The sequence below is a fragment of the Dipodomys merriami genome, unplaced genomic scaffold (assembly GCF_024711535.1).
Source record: "Dipodomys merriami isolate MVZ:Mamm:240054 unplaced genomic scaffold, mDipMer1.0.p SCAF_24, whole genome shotgun sequence".
Classification (NCBI taxonomy): Eukaryota; Metazoa; Chordata; class Mammalia; order Rodentia; family Heteromyidae; genus Dipodomys; species Dipodomys merriami.
In genome coordinates this window covers 1,639,176-1,661,494 of record NW_027203826.1, presented here as the reverse complement: position 1 = coordinate 1,661,494, position 22,319 = coordinate 1,639,176, and the positions used below count along the sequence as shown (strand labels likewise).

At 35.2% G+C, this 22,319-nt stretch overlaps 1 protein-coding gene across 6 annotated transcripts in view; it reads left to right on the top strand.

Annotated features, from left to right (window-relative positions):
- Positions 1–22,319, top strand: part of Pou2f1 (POU class 2 homeobox 1) — a 161,584-nt gene that overhangs the window by 50,030 nt on the left and 89,235 nt on the right. For 2 of the 6 annotated variants that reach the window (XM_070034164.1, XM_070034163.1), the window contains exon 2: positions 18,467–18,530. The exons of the other annotated variants lie outside the window; for them this stretch is intronic. In XM_070034164.1, coding sequence (XP_069890265.1) covers positions 18,467–18,530 — 64 coding nt within the window. The remainder of the gene's footprint in view (positions 1–18,466; positions 18,531–22,319) is intronic. 6 annotated transcript variants of the gene reach the window in all.

The window sequence follows — 22,319 nt, the reverse complement described above, 5'->3', positions numbered from 1 at the left end:
ATTTAATGAAAGTTAAGTTTTAAAATTTTATATTATTGGATTTACTATTCTTAGAGTTTATATGTCTCACTAAATTTGACATTCTGTTCTCTGTGTTTAAAGTCTCCTACATTTCTCTGAGTTTTAGTTTACTATTTGTATTTTAATCATTAATTTACTTATAATTGATTTTTGTATTGAATGTGAGATAAGGATCTAATTTTATGTATAAGGATTGCAGTTCTCTCTGCATGACTGTTCAAAATGTCTTGCTTTCCTTACCCAGCTTTCCCGTAATGCCAGCTGTGGCATATATTGAGTTTTCATGTGTACACAGGTTCTATCTACATTTCTTTTAACACTAACTTTATGCATAGTGATGTCTTTCTCTCACTTTTGAAGATAACACCTTGCAAATACTATATTATTGCCTGACTAGTCTTGATTAAATTAGTGCCCTTAATTTTTTTTAACTCTGGATGATAATAATAGTATGAAGCAGTATCTTGGTTGTTTGCTACATGCCAGATTAGTATACTTTAGTGTTTTAATGCTTTAATTCCTTTGAATTTTAACAAGAGTATAGAGTTCATTAGTTTTGTTCTTCTTTAAATTGAGGCTAAGAGGATGCCTTTGTAGCTGGGATTCTGAATTCCTGTTGGCTAGTTATACTGTCTCAACTATAAAACCATACTGCATTGCTTCTCATTTAGACTTTGCTGATTTGAACATTTGAAGAGGAGTTGACCAGCTTGCAGTCAACTATAACATATCTAAAATTTGTCTGATGGCTAGTATTGTTAGTCAAGTAGAAGCTGTTGAAGTTTGGTTTTAGATCTTAATTGAGCTTTTAAACTGGTTATCCTTGCTTCCTTGCCCCCTGCCACTACATGTGAAGAAAATATGAAAATGATTTTGTGCTTAAGAAAATGTCACATGTTTTGGAGTTTGATGTGTAAACTTGTAAAGGACCCTTATGTGCAGTGAATGGGGCCAGTGATCATGAACATTTATAGGTTGGAGATAGGGTATTCTTCATTCATGGTTTATTTAATAAAGTATAAGAATTGATATGGCTGTGGGTGCAACCTAGAGATATATATTATTTTGGATAATTTTTCCTCTTGCCCTCTAATCAAGCCTCTCATTAGCATTCTTCATTGAGGCTGACCGACTTTGAACTCTCCATTCTGGATTTTCCAGGCCACATGGTATCTAAACCAGCTTTTGAAACTCATAATAAATTTAAGAGTTTGATTATGTTTGATGGCACAACTATTACGTTTTTGGTTGTTTTGGAAATAGGGCTTATATTCTGAAGAAAATTGAAACTTCTTAGGACCTGGAGAGTTTTAGGTATTTATTTAGGATCAAATTTAGGGCCAAATACTCTATCACCAAGTTAACCTCCCTTGGGATGGGTTTTGTATTTCCTTTTAGGCATCTTTATTGTCTCAGCACAATAGCTAATCACAGTGTAGATACTGAATAAATCCTTCTTTTAATATGGGTTAATGAATAAATCTTTTTTCTTATGGCTTAATGAGGGAGACTTGAGTGATTAGTACAAACTTTATGTTGGACTTTAAATGGATTGTTTTAGTCAACAGAATTATTTAAATACATACTTTGTTCAAATTGCTGTGAAAAATAAAAGGTTAATCAGAACGTTAGAAATTAGTTGTTAGTACATTATGTATCATTTTAGTTTTGCAGAGAGGGGGCTAGAACTTGTTTATAATTTTTAATGTCTTTCATAGGGCTTGAACTCATGGCCTAGATACTGTCCCTAAGCTTCTTTTGCTCAAGGCTAACTCTCTACCACTTGAGCCACAGCACTACTTCCAGCTTTTTCTGAGTAGTTTATTGGAGATAAGAAGTCTCACAGTTTTCCTGCCCAGGCTGGCTTTAAACTGCAATATTTAGATCTTGGCCTCCTCAGTTGCTGTGATTACAGGTGTGAGCCACCAGTGCCTGGCCACTTGTTTATAATTTAATCGATGTTATCAAACTTAGAAGGAAAAAGTTAATCAAGATTGAATGTAGTTAAGTTACAAAGCCCTGGGAGTAGGAGAAATCATTTTGCACTAGAGATGAAGTGGAGAATGTTAACAAACATTCTAGTAACATTTGAAGCATGTCCTGAATTGGGAAGGCAGAATTTTGACAGGTGAATTATGCATAGAGGATGAGGTTACATTTTCAAGAGAACAGTGATGTGAGGGATGATAGAGGCAAGAAAAGCTGGTTATGTTGGAGGAAAAGTTGCTCTTTATAGCTAGAATTTTGGGGAATACAAGTAACTAAGAGGAGCCAAGTTTATGTAGGGTCTTAAATGTCAAGCAAAGGTGTTTGGACTTAATTTAGTAGTCAGTGGGGACCCACTGAAGTTTTTTGAGTAATGTGATCCCAGTTATGCTTTTGGAAATTTAATCTGGAAGCATTGTCAGTAATGAATAATGAGAAAATGAAAGTGCTTTTCATTACTGGATCACTTTTGTTTCTATTTTTGTGTAATTCTAACTATAACAAATATTAGCTTAATTTACCTATCAAATAACAGGAAGAATCTTAATAAATATGGAGGAAAGGGTGTGTATGTATGTGTGTTTGTATATTCATTCTCATTCCTACTTAGTCTTTAAAAAATGATTGAGGCTCTATTCCCCTGTTGGCTTCTAGCAAAGTTTTACATTTAGATTCTTCTTCAATGATTTATACACTACAGACAATCTGAAAATATTGTTCTGATTGTCATACTACTCAAAAAGCCTATGAGTCTTCTCCTTTTGGCTGCTGAATTATAGATTTTGTAACTCAATAGTCCTTATTCATCTCTCCCACTACTTCCTTGTTACTTCATACAGACTAAGATTTCTTGTAATTATTCTTTCTTTTTAAAATATCTTACTGTAGTTCTTGTGACATTTATTGACTCCCGATTCCTGAGAGGGGGAAAAGTATATTGAGACCTCTGAGAACTTAAATGACAAAGTCAAATGTAGTAGAATTGGGATGAAATCTTTATTTGATCACCAGGTATTTTTTACACTTGCTATATACTAGTGTGCCAAGTGATGGTGATATGATGGTAAGTGATACAGAAGTGGTTTGCTTTTTTTTTAAATTGCTTACTTTAGAGAGACTAACCATTGATAATATATTGAATCACTGTTACAACTATCAACTGAGGTGAATTTCCCCAATTAAAGAATCATATTTTAAGGTACTTTGAAAGAATGTAAGGGAAGAAGGAAGAGATGCTAATTTAAAGTGGCATGTTAGGGAAGATGGTTTGGAGGAAGTGAATTATAAGCTGAGACTTGAAATAGGAGATCCTTGTGAGCAAGGCAGAGTGAGAGTGAGAAGGGGCAGTCCAGGAAGGGAGAACAGTATGCACCAAGGCCCCCTAGTGGCAAGGAATTTGGAGTATTAGATGACCTAAAAGTTCAGCTTGGACAGAACATAGTTTTGATTACTGAAGAGTAAGATGAAATTAGAAGAGTTAGACAAGAACCTATGGTTTTTTAATTAAAGAGTAACACAGTCCAATTTAGGTTTAAAATATTAATAATATATCCCAAAACCCAACCATTCTTCTCATCCCAGTTCTACCTGAGTCTAAATCTCATGAATACATAGTTATTGTAGTTACCAGTTTTGTCTTCCAGTTAGGACATGGTTCTCGTCTGTTCCAAATGTTCTGGGAGTTCCCATTCAGAATAAAGTTAGAGCGTACACCACCTTAGGGTTTTTATACTTACTTTATACTTTGGATGTGTTACTTTTTAAAAAAAAACAGTTTAGAGTGTACACCACCTTAGGGTTTTTATACTTACTTTATACTTTGGATGTGTTACTTTTTTTTTACCAGTGTCTATAATGCTTTACTTTCTAACATCCTTCAAGTTTTTATACAGCTGGTTAAAGGGTACTTGCTACTATATTTTTAACACCAGACCTCACCTTTGCACACCGTTTTCTACTTCTTTTCTTTTTCTTTTTTTCTTTTTGTCAGTTATGGAGCTTGGACTCAGAGCCTGGATGCTGTATCTGAGCTTTTTTGCTCAAAGCTAATGTTCTACTACTTTGATCTACAGCACCACTTCTGGTTTTATGGTGGTTATTTAGAGAGGAGTCTCATAGCCTTTCCTGCCTGGTCTGACTTTGAACTGTGATCTCAGATCTCAGCCTCCTGAGTAGCTAAGATTATAGGCATGAGCCACCTGTGCTCGACTTTCTACTTTCTTTCTTTCTTTTTTTTTGCCAAAGTACTTACTGTACCCTGACTTAATATATCCCTAAATTTTACTTGGTAAAGAATTGTGGTGTTGTTCACCAGTAATTTAGGAGGCTAAAGCAGGAGAATCTTGATTTTCAGACCAGGATTATGGGTTATGTACTGAGACCCTATTTCAAAAAGCTCTAAAAGTGCTCAGTGGGAGTGCTTGTCCTGGATTTGATCACTTGCACTGCAAAAACAAACCCAAAACAACAACAATAAATTATTAGTAGCTTTGTAAAAGTCTTACTAATTTTTAATGTATTCTTAGTAGGTAGAATAGTACATATAACAAGCATTCAGTAAATATTGAGTAAATGAAGGGACAGTTGCTTGGCGTCAACAGCAGCTTTGTGCTTCATGTTTCACTAAACTGCATACTTAATATGTCATTAAACTGCAGTGAACATCATCATTAGATAATTAAATATTAAATTTAAGTCATTGTTTTGGTTTTATTTACTGGATGCTGTCATATCAATATGGTATGGTATGGTAAAGGTTAATAAGAATTTGATAAGTTTTAATTATTTGAAATATGCATATGCGTTTTTCCTTTTGTGTTAGGGATTGAATCTAGAGCCTCATGCATACTAGGCAATGCCATTCCACCAGTCCTTGTAGACTTTAAAAATGAAACTTGTGAGACAATGCATAGTTGTGAAATGTATGTGGATAGTTTACTTAAATGACTTATGGTCATGGCTGGGCATGAGTTTGTCTATCCCCTCCTCACCAACATGTATTTGACAGTATTTAGAGGTTGCCCGAATTCTAATGATTAGAGGCCACGTGTGTTCTTTAACACCTTGCAATGCAGATGTTAATTCATTTCTCCCCAATCAATCATCTGGTCCAAAATGTCAGTAGTGCTGAAGTTGGGAAAACTGCCTTAGGAATTAAAAGTCAGGCTTCACTTCAGGTCAGTGCCATGCCTACAGTTAATACTGTTACATCCATGGTCTTCTACAGTTAACCAAACATGTTATCTATATGGAGAGTGGTTAGAATGGTTGTATTTTCCTTTAAATAGTTACTCTGTAACAGATACACTTTTATACACATGTACATAAAATCCAATTGAAATAACATTTCAAAATAATGCTTTGGAACACTATATGTGTTTATATGGTTTACGTAATTTTTACAATTGCCATTGAAACTTACAGCAAATCCTCTAAATCTTCTTATTAGTACTAAACTATCTACTGAGGGTAGACTTGTGCTTTCTGGATGAATTGTAATGTGATTGGGGATAAGTATTGACTATAAAGTAAGATACAACAATAGAATAATAATAGGCTTTAAAGGTAATTTAAAAAGTAATACTTGGCCTGGCACTGGTGGCTGATGCCTGTAATCCTAGCTACTCAGGAGGCTGAGATCTGAAGATATGGTTCAAAGCCAGTTTGGCTGAAAAGTCTGTGAGACTCTTATATCCCATTAACTACTAGAAAACCAGAAGTGGTGCTATCACTCAAAGAACTCAGGAATAGCACCCATGACTATCCAATAAATATTGGCAATATGTGAAGAAAAGTGTGTTAGTATTTTACAGTGACTTACCAGATATCAAATACTTAAGAGATTGTTATGTTGAATCTGAGGAAATAAACACATAATATTTGGAAATTACCATGGCACAACTTTTGGAGGGAGAGAGAGAGAAATTTGATAATACTAAATTTTAAAATATTGTACTCTTTCACTTAGGAATCTTATTTCTAGATATTCGTTTTACAGATAGATTTTGACCAGTAGGGAAAGACATACAAAGTGCTGTTTCTTGAAGTTTTAGTTATACAGTTTGAAAAGAATAGAAATATTTCAAAACAGTTTTAAAAGAATAGAAATATTTCAATACCTATCAGATGTTACAGATCATAAGTGCACACCTGTGGCAGCATATTATATTTACCAAAAAATTAAGACATTTGTATAACGAGATAAAAGAAAGTGTAAAATACCCTAACTGGAACAGGGAGTGGGATTATGAGGAAAAAACACACAAGACTTTGTAGGGATGACATAAAATACAAAATTACATGTGTGAGACATGCATAAAATGAAAGGCCACGAGGAATAAACACTCAATGTAATAGTATGGTATCTTCCTATATTTCAGACTTGTTGGTTTTATAGTAAGTGTGTTTTACAATCAGGAAAAATGTCTATTTTAAAATGATGAGGTAGTCATGTTATAGCTAGATCTTTTGTTTTGAAACCAACTTTTATATTTATTTATACCTATTTGTATTCATGAATGCCTAAAGTTGGCTAGAATTTGCGAGGGCTTTGTTCTCCATCTTGACTGCACAGTGAAAAGGTCACAATTTAACGTTTCTTCTTTTAAAACTTAGGCTTTAAAATACAGTATAGAGTGCGCGTGTATATGTATCCTGTAGGTGGTGCTGGTGGTTTTGTTGAATTTGTTGGTGCTGTTCATCACTCAAGTAAAACTCTCCTAAGCGGAGAAATCACTTTAATTACTGGTCTTGCTTGTAGAATGCTTATTTTTTTATGTTACTATTGAAAATCAATGTTTTCTTACTATTATTTCAAGAAATGCATGTAGCAGGAAAAAAAATCGATATCAAGTTCTTAGTACATAATTCATTTGTGCCTTATTTATCTACTTTATTGCTTTGTACAGTCCCTGGAAAAATTGAATTTATTTTAACATTAAATTATATTTTCTAACTTCTTTAAATTCTAAAATTTCATCAAAACTTGCAGAACTTAATTTTTTTTCAAACGGATTCTCTTTGAAGTCCTTCCTTTTCCCTTCTCTTTGTGTTCTGATTCCCCCTCTTTTCTCCCCTTCTTTCTCTCAGTCTGTCAAGTTCAAGAGCAGCTCAGATGCCATGAATTAAGTGAAGTACAAAAGGGGAAAAGGAGACCCTTTTGAAGAACAAAGGCCTCCCATTAGGCTGCCATGTTCTTTTTTGACCAAAAGTGCTCCCTACATGGTTTCTATTGTTGTCCACATGCCCTGCACATAAGGTAAATACAGTAGATCCTCATTACCTCACGTTTTCCTCCTCTTCCTCCTATGCCACACACAACCAGTGAAGCTTTAGGTCTTTGATGTCTTTAGGCATTCTTATACAGTTGCTTTATCTCCCCCCACCCTTTTTTTTAAACCTCGGGTAGAAATGGAAGTGAAGAGCAATGCACACCAAATATAACCACACAAGAAGGGAAAATTAGCTGTTTCTAAGAATCCAGAGCAGGTGGAAGGAACCAAAGACTTTACTGCTATTATTCTACTCTTTTTTAATATCCTGTATTTTAAAAGTAATAATTGATTTACATTCATGCTAGATTTATAAGTAAGTCCATGTAACAAACAGGCAACTGAGAACAAAATTGCTGAGAACAATTTTATAATTGGAATTTATTAATTTGCTCTGACTTCTCATGGGATGTTTGCTTTTTTGATGTCACATACATGATTTAAGTTTCTCTGACCTACATTTTGCTGGGATTGAGCTGAGAAATATCTGAGGGGAATTTTTCCTTCTGGGGGCAGTGCCAGTCCTGGGGCTTGAACTCAGGGTCTGGAGACTATTGCTGAGCTTTTTTGTGCTCAAGGCACTCTACCACTTCTCCATTTCTGACTTTTATTGGTTAATTGGAGAGTCTCATGGACTACTGCTCCAGCTGGCTTTGAACCATAATCCTCAGATCTTAGCTTCCTGAATAGCTAGGATTATAGGTATGAGACACTGGCATCTGATGTAAATGAGAAAAAATAATTTTAAATGTTAAAAATTACTGAAAATGCTGGGTATGGTTGTTCATGCTTGTAATCCTCACTATTCCGGAGGCTAAGATCTGAGGATCACAGTTCAAAGCCAGTCTGGGCAGGAAGGTCCTTGAGACTCTTTATCTCCAATTAATCATCAAAAACCCGGAAGTGGCACTGTGGCTCAAAGTGGTAGAGTACTATCCTGGAGCACAAAGAGGCTCAGGGACAGTGTTCAAATCCTGAATTCAAGCCCCACAACTGAAAAATTACTCAACGTTTATATTCTGTACACTTTAAATTAGCTTACTGATTGTACAATAATGTTGATGTTACTGTTGGTGATAAATGTTAGTTACATTTGTAGAAGAGTTTGTGGTTATAGATTGAGAAAAACAGTCAGATTAGCAATTATATAGAAATAGCTAGAAATTGCAAAGATGGATAACCTATCACTGGAGATTTGATCTATATTTGGTTTTATTTATTGAGGATATTTGAAAGAAATGGGACAGTGAATAAAGAAGTTTGTGGTAGGGTTTGGATGATGGAGGCAAACAGATGGAAAGAGAGTGACAAAAGAAGAAGGAATTGCTTTCTAGTATTTTTTTAAAGCAAAAGTTTATGTTAATATCAAAAAGACCAAGAGTTTCATTTTTGACAAGTATGCTTTCTTTTTTTCAAATACTGAAGTGATGTTTACCAATTTGGGGTTTCTTGTTCAGCGAATCATCTTGAACGCTCCCTAAGTTATTGATCTGCCCATTTAGGATTGTAAAGATAACTCTTTGAGGTTAAAAAAGAACGTATTAAAGAATTAATTATGAGCCAGGTGCTGGTGGCTGTCACCTGTAATCCTAGCTACTCAGGAGGCTGAGCTCTGAGGATTATGGTTCAAAGTCACCCCAAGCGGGAAACTTCTGTGAGACTCTTCTCTCCAATTAATTACCAAAAAGCCAGAAATGGAGTTGTGGCCCAAGTGGTAGAGAGGTCTAGCCTTGAGCAGAAAAAGCCCAGGGACAGCCAGTGATGATGATGATGATGATGATGATGATGATGATGATGATGATGATGATGATGAATTAAATATGTCTTGTAGAAGCAGTAACATTTCAAACATTTCGTGAGATTTTTAATATTCATGCTTTTATTCCCCACATGGCATCAAACTAAAAATATATACCATACTGAACCCCCTTTTTTTTGTCTCAGCCTTTTTTGTTGTTCTAAAGATTTTTATTTTTATTTTAATATTAAAACCTGGTGAAAATGCTTGAAGAAAAGATGAGTTAACTAATTGAGGAAATCTGATGATCTTTCTGGACCCTTATGTTGCTTTTCAGGAATTATTCCTTTGTTTCATGTTTTTTTTAGGTATAGTAGCCAGCAAGAATTCTTTGGTTTATATACTTGGCAGCAAAATAAAAAGCTCCTTGCCTTTTACTGTGTAGGAAATTACCATTTCTGTTGTCTGTACAGGATGTTCTAAAGATGTAGTCGGGAGTCTCAACAAAATGTAGAGAGATTTGCAGTTCTAATCTTTTCTTATTTCTGCCTCTGGTCACAGGCTGTATTGTTTTGATTTTGTTCGTTGGCATGGCATCTGTCCTCAGGAGAAATCACTTCACAATCACACACAGATTGCTGAACTCTGGCACTTTTGCTGTTATTATGTGGAATTCACTGGGAACAGTTTTCATCTGGCTGCATTTAAACCCTTACTATTTATGGAAGAGGAGAGATGGAGAGTGAAATCTCATTCTTCATTGAATGCTCCATCTCCTGCCCATCACTTTTCAAGAACACAATTCTACACTTATCACAGGCTCCCTACTGTTTCTCTATGGTAATCTGAAAGGTCTCCTGTACTAGAGACCACACATTTATACAGTTCTCATATACAAAGTCACTTTTGTGAAATAAATGATTTGTTTCTAGGTTTGTGGCAGCAACTTTTCAAGTTACTATTAATTTTAATGTACTTTAAATGTGATTTTATAAATTAAATGCAATCTTATTTTTAAATTATTTAATACTTTAGAACCATGTAATTTTAAATTTCAAGGTATGTTGTTTTTAAAACTCTTTAGATCATTGTCCTAATAATATCTAAACCATAGTAATCATAATTAGAAAAATATAGTGAATAAGAAACTTAATAATAAAGTTATAAAAAGAATACCTCACCAGGAAAGTGGAGAAAGAAGCAAGTTAGAGTAAATAGGTCAACTTTTTTCCTGAATTTCTTTTTTTTTTTCTCTTCCTTTTCTTTTTTTCCAGTCCTGAGGGCTTTAACACAGGGCATGGGCACTATCCCTGAGCTTCTTTTGCTCAAGGCTAGCACTTTTCTGTTTGAGCCATAATAGCGCCACTTCTGGCTTTTTCTGTTTATGTGGTACTGAGGAATCGAACCCAGGGCTTCATGCATGCTAGGCAAGCACTGTACCACTAAGCCACATTTCCAGCCTCAAGTTAGTACAAATTATTATTATTATTATTACTATTATTGGTTCTGGGGCTTGAACTCAGGTCTTTGGGTACTGTTCGAGTCTCTTTGTGCTAAAGCTAGTGCGCTACCACTTGAGCCCCAGTGCCACTTTCCTGACCTTCTCTACAATCCATTTGAGTAGTTATTGAAGAGATTTTTAAGTATTAAATATATTTGTGACTAAAACCTACCTTCTTTAACTGCCACAGTCTCACAGGGGTCTCATTGTATAGAATTAAACTTAAGTAATACTTGAAAGAGAAAGAGCATAATAAGAATGGTGGAAGCTATATTTATTAAAAGATGGAACATAAAAAGATTTGGAGCTTTACAGTAGTTCAAGGAAGTAGGATTTATAAAAAAGTTTAGATGGATGGCTTTTTTTCCTGACATGGATAGAGTTTGATTTTAAAACATTCAAGCTGTGCTCTGGGGAGAGAGATGTACAAGGAGAGAAGGACTTGATGAAATGATGAGTTCAGAAAGTTTCTGTGGAATACTTAAAACCAGGAATAGAGAAAAGAAGTCAGTGAAATGTCAAGAAAGAGACTATTTTTATTTTTTATTTGTTATTTGTGAATTTTTATTTCCACAAACATTGAGAAAACATGCAGATAGTCAACAGTGATCTTCAAGTCCAGTCTGACATGCTTTCTGTTTTATATCATCTATGAGCAAGTATTGGATTTTTCATTTTTAGATGGGGAAAAGGAGAATCATAGAATAATTTATAACATTAAAATTATATGTATATATAATTGAAATGTCAGCATTCATAATCAGACTTACTATGATACAAGCTTACCCTCTTTTGGGGGTGTATTGTTTATGTAACATGTGGCTACTCTTGTACTACAACAGCAGGGTTGAGTAGTTGTGACAGAAACTGTGTGCCCATGAACACTAAACTTTTTACTTCCTGACTCTTGACAAAACAAGTTTGCAACACAGAAATAAAGAATTTTCCTCACTGTGTTACAATGAACAGTTCAGGGTTTTTCCTAAGGCTAACAGTTTCTTTTTTTTAATGTTTTTTTTATTGTGAAAATACTGTACAAAGGGGTTACAGTTACATGAGCAAGGTGATGAGTACATTTCTTACCAACCATTGTTGCATCCTCCTTTGTTTTTCCCCTACCATCCCTTCCCTCCACAACTACAACCACCCCTCCCCCCAGATTGTAAAGTTTTTCAACATAGTGCCTTCTGCATCTCAATGGGTCAACTTGTATCCCTATTTAAACGTTTTGTTTTTTCCCTTCCCCTCCCCAAATTATACCCACATCAAATACAGTAAAAACAGGGGTTATACCGTTGGGGAGGGACATACAAAGCAACAAAAAAATTACATGGTACCTTATAAATACGTTAGAAACAATAGCAAAAAAGAAAAAAAAACCACTTGTGTCCCTATCATGAGGTTTATTTCACTTAACGTCATCTTATCTGGTCATATGTATATAGCTTTTGACCTTTTCTGCTTGACTCAGACATATACTAGTTATTGCAAATAAGGGAAACCATGGGACCTATGTTTCTTTGGGCCTGGCTTACTTCACTTAATAGAATTTTTCCAAGTCTTTCCATTTCCTAACAAATGGGGTGATGTCATTCTTTCTGATGGAAGCATAGAATTCATATATATATATATATATATATATATATATATCACGTTTTCTTGATCTATTCATCTACTGAGGGGCATCTGGGTTGGTTCCATATCTTAGCTATGGTAAATAATGCTGCAATAAACACAGTTGTGCTGGTAGCTTTAGTATGGTATTGTTTGTGATCATTTGGGTAAATGTAAGGCTAACAGTTTCTGTTAGAAGTAAATGTTGTCTATTATTACATTTGCTTGTCAGGAATAACTTCTTACCCAGTAAATTTTATGATTATTTCTGTGAGATACATACCGATTTTTTTTTCTATTTTTTTCTCTTTCTTGTCCTTTGGAGTCAGAGTCTTACTATAGTGTATACTAAATAGCATGATTGCATTTTTTCACTCTTCTCTCCCTTTCTGTACTCCTCCTTTACACACCCCTCAAAAGAAAACATAACCCCAAAGTGAAAACTAACACCATTGCCACCATTACCACTACCACCACCACCAACAAAAAGAAACCCATGTATAAAAGTTCAGAGGAGTTAACACAGTGGGTTCCTCACTTAAAGGTTATCCTTCTTTAGTCTGACTGTGTGTGTGTGTGAATACCTACAGTCCAGTACAGATTATCATGTCCCGTTATACTTTACATCTAGCTTCCACAAATGAGAGAAAATATGCACTGTTTGTCTCTCCGAGCTTGGCTTACTTCACTTAACATGATTTGTTATAGGTCCATCCATTAACAGCAAATGAAAGTCTTATTTTAATGGCTGAGTAAAATTCCATTGCATAAATGTACCACTTTTACTGATTCACTCATCTGTTATAGGGCAACTGGGCTGTTTCCATAAGTTGGCTATCGTGAATAGTGAAGCAGTGAACATAGATATACAAATGTCTTTATGGTATTCTGACTTGTAATATCCTGGGTAGATGCCCAAGAGTGATATAGGGCTGGGTCATAGTAAAGTTCTATGGTTAGCTTTTTGAAGAATCTCCAAACTGCCTTCCAGAGTGGATGTACCAGTTAATATTCCCACCAGCAGTTTCTGCCAGCATTTGTTGTTCAAATTTTATTTTATTTATTGTCCATTATGGGGCTTGAACTCAGGGCCTGGACACTGTCCTTGAGCTGTTTTGCTCAAGGCTATTACTCTGCTTCTTTGAGCCACAGCTCCACTTCCACTTTTTAGGTTGTTAATTGGAGATAAGAGTCCCATGAACTTCCCTGCCTGGACTGGCTTTGAATTGATATCCTCAGACTTCAGCCTCATGAATAGCTAGGATTACAAGCATGAACCACCAGAGCCTGGCTTGTTCAAATATTGATGCTGGCCAATCTCACTGGGGTGAAATGGAATCTAAAGTTGTTTTGATTTGCTTTTCCATTAGGGCCAGGAATATTGAACATTTTCTCATGTGTCTATTTGCCATTTCTTTCTATCTTTTTTTTGTTGGTCGTGGGGCTTGAACTCTGGGCCTGGGCGTTCTCCCTCAGCTCTTCAGCTCAAGGTTAGTGCTCTAACACTTGAGCTACAGAGCCACTTCCAGGATGTAAATTTTTGAGCTCCTTGTATATTTTGGATATTAGGCCTTCATTGTATATCGTTCCTAAGGATTTTCACCCAGTCTTTATACTTTAGTAGCTGTGTCCTTTGCTGTGCAGAAAACTTTTTAGTTTGACCTAATCCCATTTGTCAAGTCTCCTATTTGTTATGCCCCTCCTAGCACTCTCTTCAAAAATGTTCTGGTGCCCTGCCTGTATATATATCTTGTATATACATTTTTCTAATTTGGGTAGGGAAGGGAAATAACAAAATGCTGAAGCAAGGATATAGGTTGACTGTAACAATGAGACATGCAAGACACTATGTTGAAAACGAACTTTACAACTTTGGGCGGGCCGGGTAGGGGGAGTTGGGGAGGGAAAGGATAGTAGGGGAAAAACAAAGAAGGGGGGGAGGTAACAATGCTTGATAGGGAATGTACTCATTACATTACTCATTACTCATGTAATTGTAACCCTTCTCTACAGTATCTTTACAATAAAAAATGTTCCTTTGTCTATGAGTTCTTATGTTTCTCTTACTCCATCTTGTAGTAGTTTCAAAGTTTTAGGTCTGATATTGAGCTCTTTGAGCCACTTTGAGTAGGTATTGGTGACACACAGGGATCTATAAAGTAGACCCTTTTTGTTTTTTTTTGTCTTGGGGTTTGAACTCAGGGTGTGGGCATTGCTTTTGAACTGTTTTTGCTCAAGGCTAGTGAGCTACCACTTTGAGCCACAGTGCCACTTCTGGTATTCTGGTGGTTAATTGGCAATGAGAGTCTCATAGACTTTCCTACCCCATCTGGCTGCGAATTGTACCTAGAATTACAGGTGTGAGCCACCAGTGTCCCCCAATTGGGCACTGTGTTTAAGATGGCAAAAACTGGGATTTCAGAATGTCAGAATGAAATAAATTTACTGGGTTTGACAAAGATAGAAATATCATAGTTAAAAATAAATGTTTTTAATTTTCTTGCTTTTCTCTTGACTAGAAGCATATTGTTCATGATTAATCTCTATGTGAAAAGCAGAGATTAAACTCTCAGTGATCACCAGCTGCTAACTAGAAATGTGACCCTCCCTTCCTTAACTTGGTTTTCTTGTTCCTTTTCATATCTAAGCCATAATAGGGTTGATGATTTCCTTTGCTTCATTGTGGTTCTTTTATTCACAGTGCCCTGTTTATTCTGTAATGAAACTATTTTTCCCAGTTGTTACAATCTCTAGCATGTAATATTTTCTGTTAATCCATTATTTCTGTTTACATCCTCCTGCTCATTTTTGTAATGTGTTTAGGTGGAGAGTGAAACTAGAGAATTTATATGGCTATAAACTAAGAACAGAAATTAGTTTCATTATTTTAGATCTTTTTTTCTTATTTCTTCCTTTCATCTTGGTCTTTGAATTATTGTCTGGAATTAACCTTTTATAATAAGTTACTGAATGAAAAATGGGAATATTCAGAAGATAGGTTTCATTTTGAATGGAGCTTTGCTTTTAGTTGAGTTTGCTATGTATTCTCTCCTAGAACTAGAAATCTGTTTACTACTATGACTTTTGACACTGTTAATATGCTTACTTACTTCTGTGGACTCAACTGAAAGGATTGAAAGTTATAGGAGTTGGTTGTCATTTGTTCATATACTTACTTGTCTGGACAAATGATGCACTATGGTAAAATTCTGCTTTCTTAAAAATCCAACTTTTGTAACAATTTTTGTCACTTCATTAATACTAGCTAGCATCCTTATCCAAAAAGCGTGGCAGTACATTTGATTTCTTTTACAGTCCTTTCTTTCCCATCTTTATGGTTATCTTTCTAAAGATACTCTTCTAGATCATGCAAATTCTGAGATTCACAGTTGAAGAATTGTAGCTCAGGAACTCTCAGGCCAATCTTAGTCAAATGGAATAATTATTGTTGGTGGAAGAACTGTAATGAGGTCATCACACAGCAGACATTTATATTGTGACTTATTTGAAAACACAATTATAGCTGCAAATGTACATTGTTTGGCAGTGAGTTCACAGTGACTCCTTGCTGATGATGCTACATGACAATCTCTTGTGTCTTATGATCAATATCATCTTACTCATTTCAGTGGTCTAAGCCAAAGACCTAGAGTTATTCCTGACACTCTCCACTAGGGTTAAGGTGACCTAGATAAATACAGAAATACTTGATAAGTTAGGTAGGAAGAATGTGAATATTCTTAAAGATAAGAGATAGGACTCAGAACTGGGGAGAAATGCATTTTTTTTTCACTAGAGGAAACAGCAGTCTAAGAAACAAAATAAATATTGATGGAGTTGAGGTATGATGGAAAAGTTAGAAAGCAGGTTTACTTACTTAGAATGAGGAAAATGTGATATTAGTGGAAATTGGAAACAACATAAGAGCTGTGATTTGGCAAAATGATTTGTATTTGAATGCATATAAAATATTTGTGATATCCTCTTCCACCTTCCCACCCCCCACCAAAAACAAACAACCAAAAAAACTTTCCTCTGTTGGGCCTGTGAAAATAAAAATAGACCTGCGAGGTAGCAAAGATACTAGATTTTGAGCAACCCCACCCCCACCCCATTATTAGTTATCTAGGTTTTAGATTTTTTTTCCTTTATTTTGGACTTGGAGCAAAGCTAGTCTGTTCATTTCTAGCTGTATTCTAAAGAGCAGCACTTAACCACTTCCCATTAGTGTATATGGTATCAGGCACTCAACAAAACAATTTCTACAGTCAGCCATTCTATGCCAGTATCAGCTGAAATTGTTTAAAAGTATCATAATTATCTTCAATATCAGTGACAACATTGACATTACAATTTTACATGACTCTTACTTTGTTTACAGATAGGATGGTGTGTGGCTTTTTTTTTATTTGACAACAAAAGACTAGACTGTGGCTTTTTTGGGAGGACAAAGTAGTTATGTTTTAGGACCCTGTATCGATATATTATAGAAGAAATTGTTAGTTTCTGTAGTGTTTGTAGATGAAAAATTTCAAGTAGTCTTTCCTATTTTCCATGGGACATTTCCTCATGCCTTATGTTATAAAGGAGAAGGGAGTAAAAACAGTTTATACATAGTTGCTTAAATTCCTTATATTTACTGTTGTTTATAGTAAAAAAAAAATTTTAGCTAGCTTTATATACTTTTTTTTTTTTTTTGTCGGTCATGGGGTTTGAACTCTGAGCTTGGGTGCTCTTTATCTCAAGGCAAGTGCTCTACCATTTGAGTCAGAGGGCCACTTCTGGTTTTCTGAGTGGTTTATTGGAGATAAGAGTCTCATGGACTTTCCTGCCCAGGCTGGCTTTCAACCATGATCCTCAGATCTCAGCCTCCTGAATAGCTAGGATTACAGGTATGAACCACTGGAGCCTGGCTCATACATTCTTTATTTTTGTACTGGTTCTGGGTCTTGAACTCAGAGTCTGGTGCTGTCTAGCTTTTTCACTCAAGGCTAGTGCTCTACTACTTGAGCCATAGTTCTACTTCTGTTTTTTTTGCTGGTTATTTGGAGACAAGAGTCTTGTGGACTTAACCTGCATGAGCTGGCCTCAGGCTGCAGTCCTCTGATCTCATCCTCCAGGTGTGAGTCACGAGCTTTTTGCTTTAATATATTCTTCATATATTTATTCTTCATATATATATATATATTCTTCATATATTAGATTGTGAAAATAGAAGAGGCTGAATTATATATAGTAAGTTAAAACCAGATTCTTTTTTTTTTGGTCAGTCGTGGGGCCTGAATTCTGGGCCTGGGCGCTGTCCCTCAACTTTAGCTCAAGGCTAGTGCTCTATCACTTGAGCCGTAGCACCACTTCTGGCCTTTTCTGTTTATGTGGTGCTGAGGAATGGAACCAAGGGCCTAATTAATGAAGGCTAGGCAAGCACTCTACCACTGAGCCTCCTTGCCAACCCCTAAAACCAGATTCTTTAGTGTCTATTTCTGATGGTCTTAGGGCCTTTACCAAAGTATTTTACCCTCTGTCATGTTTTTGCATTTGTGATGTTCAAATAATTTCTCTTTATTTTTATTGATTTGATTAATGATTTCAATCTTTATTATTTGACATAATAATGGTATAAAGACTTTAAACTTATTTCAAGTTCACTTTTCTGTTATATGAATATATACTTTAAAAAACATTCTTGGTATAACTAAGTCTTGTTACATTTTAATATAAGCTGTTTTTGCCTCCCCCATCTTCTGATCTGAAGGTAAAAACCATTCTCCTATCTTGGATATGCCTTTGTAAAGATTATATGTAAACAGTAAATTATGTTTCTGTTAAAAGGAGAAATTTTGTAGTGAAAAATTGGGAAGTTTTGTTTTAGTCTTACAGTCTTTTGTGTTACCATAAAGTCTTAGAGTGTGAGTACGAGTGTGTGTGTGTGTGTGTGTGTGTGTATGTAATAGACTTCTTGCTTTAATATTTAAGAAGTGTTTTTTACATTAAATATTTGTTGAATTACATTGAACTTGCTGAGTAGAGAAAATGTTTTGCTTTTAGAAAAAATTACAACTATAATAGAATTAACTTGTTAACCTTATATTGTATTCATGTTTATATTTTAGCATATTTATCTTTATTTAGATGTGAAAGTTAAACTATATTCTAAATCATTTGACAGTATGATGTTGGTGTTAAGAGTAATAGTCTTGAGGTTATAAGATTAATGGTTCCTTGATTCTGCTATCTGTGTAGCATCTGGTTGAGTTAGAATTCCTGGCCAGAATATCCTTTTTCTCCACTGTAAAATAAGGAATATCCAAACTTATTTTTTTGATGAATTCTTAGAATCAAAAAAGGAGCTGGAGGCATGACTCAAGTGGTAGAATGCCAGCCAGAGCAAGCAAGCTGAGTGAGTATGAAGCCCTGAAATATTAAGCTCCAGTACCAACCCAAATGTTGCTAAAAAGGTATCACATTTAGTCCTACCTTGCACCTTATCTCGTCTATAGAGTGTTCAGTAAGTGTTTTTTAAATTATAAAACAAATAGTATGTACATTATACATATTTTACGACTATTTTAATAAACGTTTTTATAGAATGACAAAACCTTAGAAGGAAATCAGAAACTGTCACTTTATAAGAATCTTCTTGGGCTGGGAAGGTGGCTCAGTGGTAGTGCTTGCCTTGCATGCATGAGGCCCTGGGTTCCATTCCTCAGCACCACATAAACAGAAAAAGCTGGAAGTGGCGTTGTAGTTCAAATGGTAAAGTGCTAGCCTTGAGCTGAAGAGCTGAGGGACAGCGCCCAGGTCCAGAGTTCAGGCCCCATGACCGGACCAAAAAAAAAAAAAAGAATCTTCTCTAGGTCCTGGGCAAGTTTTTATATCACAGTTGCTATTGAGTTTCTTCTTGATGGGGGCACTGTGATAAGTTTCCAGGAAGCCTCAGAGTTGAATAAGGCTGTTCATGAAAGAAGTGATAGTAGAGCTAGATCTTAAAAGATGAGTATTTATAGAAGACTAACTACAAGAGCAGATGGAACAAAGGAGAAAAGAGATTTTCTGCAGTTGCAGAAAGTCATGAATACGAATAATTCCTTGGGGCTGGTTTAGAGAAGTGAAAGGAATAGTGAAATTTAAAGCTGGGAAAGAAAATTATGGACACATAGTGGAGGGGTTGGCTATATTGCTGCAGTTGGATTTCCTGTAACCATTGCGTAAAAAGCAATGAAAAAATTTTAACCATGGGTGATATCATGACACTAAGCTTTTTAATGTTTATGTTAATTTTTAAATAGTTCTCTTTAATATTAATTGGTAACATTCATATCTTACGTTTTACATCATTCTTTATATGCTTTAGTCAGTCCCTCTTTCAGAGGAGCAAGTAGGGAGGACCTGTGACCTTTCTAAACAATACAAAAGGGGGTTGGCAGAGGGGCTGAAATAATAAAATGCCTTCTTAGCAAGCATGAGACCCCAAGCTCCAACCCCTGTGCCACAGATAAATGAAAGTATTTGCTAACTAGTATTTGTTTTTAACTGTCCAACTTCAGGTATTCAATGAGGGGAATATTCTTAGAGTAAGATTGTGTTAGGAAGTTTCCTTTATTCAAAATTTGAGTAGATGGGTGTTCTGGACACTCAAGCCCTATCTTTTTATTCCCCTTGTTTTTAGAAAAAGGTGTTTTAGTGTGGACTTAAGGCTAATACCCTTCATCTAATATTTACTGACTTTCTTAGCACCATTCATCTATTTGATACATATTTTTAGCACTTGCTAGCTTCTACCACACATGTAAAGGTACTCAGAAAACTGATCTTTTTTTTAGTGAGGAAAACCAGAAATCAGACAAGTGAACAAGTTTTAAATTGTGAGTACATAAAATAAAATGTGGTGACTGGGAATGGTAATTAAAAAAAATTAATTTATTTGCCAGTCCTGTGGCCTGAACTCTGGGCCTGGGCCCTGTCCCTCAGCTCTTCAGCTAAAGGCTAGTACTGTCTACCACTTAAGCCACAGCACCACTTCCGGCGTTTTCTGCTTATGTGGTACTGAGGAATCGAACCCAGTGCCTCATGCATGTGAGGCAAGCACTCTACCACTGAGTCACCTTCCCAGCCCAATTAAAAAAAAAATAAATGAAAAGGGAAAGCCACTGTAGAGGTGACTTTCAGAGACAGATTGGAATAGCCAGATACCCCTCACATATACACTTAACTCCCCATGGCAGAAGCATTGTCAGCTGAAGGAACAAAAATTACTACGGCTGTGGGTATAACGTACGGCTGTGGGTCTAATGTGAATAAAGCTTGATGTTCTGGACGTGCTAAGAGTGTATATATTTCCTATTTTATGGAAATTAATTTATGATGGTATAAAATCACACCAGACTTTTATAACTGATTTTATAAAGATTTTATAACAGACTTAATAAAGATCACTAAATGCTTACTATTCAGTAATTCATGTATTAGTCACCCTTATTTTCATCCTATTCTGTACTTAGTCAATGAATCTCAAAACCAATTGAAAACATTTGGTCTAAGACATTTTATTGTTGGTAGGTTATGGTCTTTTTTTCATTTAGACAGTTCTTTGTGGATCCACTGTAATGTAAAAACATTAAAATATATGTTAAAACTTAGTTAAATTATAAATTTAGGTTATTTTACATAGGAAAACACAAAAGTGATTTATAGCATCTTAGATATAAAAGATACTTCAAAGGCAGTATCTGAAGCCCTAAATCCATGTTATAGAATTTAAGCACTTAAACTAAAATGCATACCTAACAAAACAAATACCTAATTATTTATAGGTTTTCTACATAAAGAATTTTAAAAATTGGATGAAAATTACATTTTCTCGTTTGTTTTGAAATAAAGTGTTATATGTGCCCTTTTGTCAAAATATCAAGACATTTCTCAGCTTTTACTCAAATTATAGACTCTGATGTCTGTTCTAGTTTTTCAGTCTACCAGATTAAAGCTTCTCAAGGTCAGAATCATGTCTGATTTCTTTCTGGCCCCATAGAATGGATCTGGATAGTGTCTAATACATAATAATCCCTTGAAATCATTTGGTGAGTAAGTGAATGCATAAATATTTATTACAAAAGTATCTTTTGAGAAAAAGCACTCATAATCAGTATACTTAAATTGATACAATAGATTTGAATTTCCTGTGCCATTCACTAATGATGTCCTTAAAGAAGTCATACAGCCTTACACATCCTTTCCTTGTTCATACAATGGTTAGGTTGGATTGATTGCTACTGCTTACATCTCACTTTGCTCTGAAACTATGATTTTTGTTCTTTGTTATGGGCAAGAACCAGGAGAGATAAAGGTTGCTTTTTATGTTAGAATCATTTTTGAATCTAATGATAAGAGATAGCAGTGCTTAAACTACTTTTGTTAAGTGATAAGGAAAAAACTATGGAAAAGATTTGATGGTGGTTTCACAAGCTGTTTATATGTCATGACAAGGTATGCCACTTATTTTCTTTAGTGGTACATTTTCTTTGCCTACCTATCTGATTTTTCTCTTATTGTTGAGATTATTGAGACAAGTGGTATGTTTGCAAGAAGGAATCTATGCAGGATTGTAACATTTCTGGATGCTGTTGATGTCTAATAAAAGGAAATTTGGGGGAAGGATCTATAACTTATGAATGTTAAGGTTTTAATTTTTAGGGTGTGTTCAGGAGTTAGGTGCTTCTTTCATATTAAGTGTAGCAGTCTCCTTTAAAGCATGTTAGCATACTGTTGAAATTTTCCAAGGTGAAACCAAAAATCACTAAAGCACATAAAACTTAGCAGAGAGACTTTAATAGCCTCCTCGTACGTCCCAGTCTGGGGCAAATTATAGTAACCTGTAGAAGCTCTCTTTCCTTCTTTCTAGTGAACACTGTGAAGTCTAGCTATTCTGTAAGTGTATTGCTGGTTTGAGGCTACTGAGATCCAAAATGATTGTTTACTGCCCTACCTGTTTCCTTCAAATTCGTGTTAGTGAAAGGTGACTATGAGTAGAAATATGTGCTCACAAAAAGTTACCTTACGTTAATTAATTCTTCTCAGTTCACCTAGATGGGAGGAAGAGCTTTGGGGGTTGCTGAAGGTAAATTAGATAATGAGCTTCTATTATCTATTGTATTTTATAATATCTAGTATATAAAAAGAAGTAATAGATTCC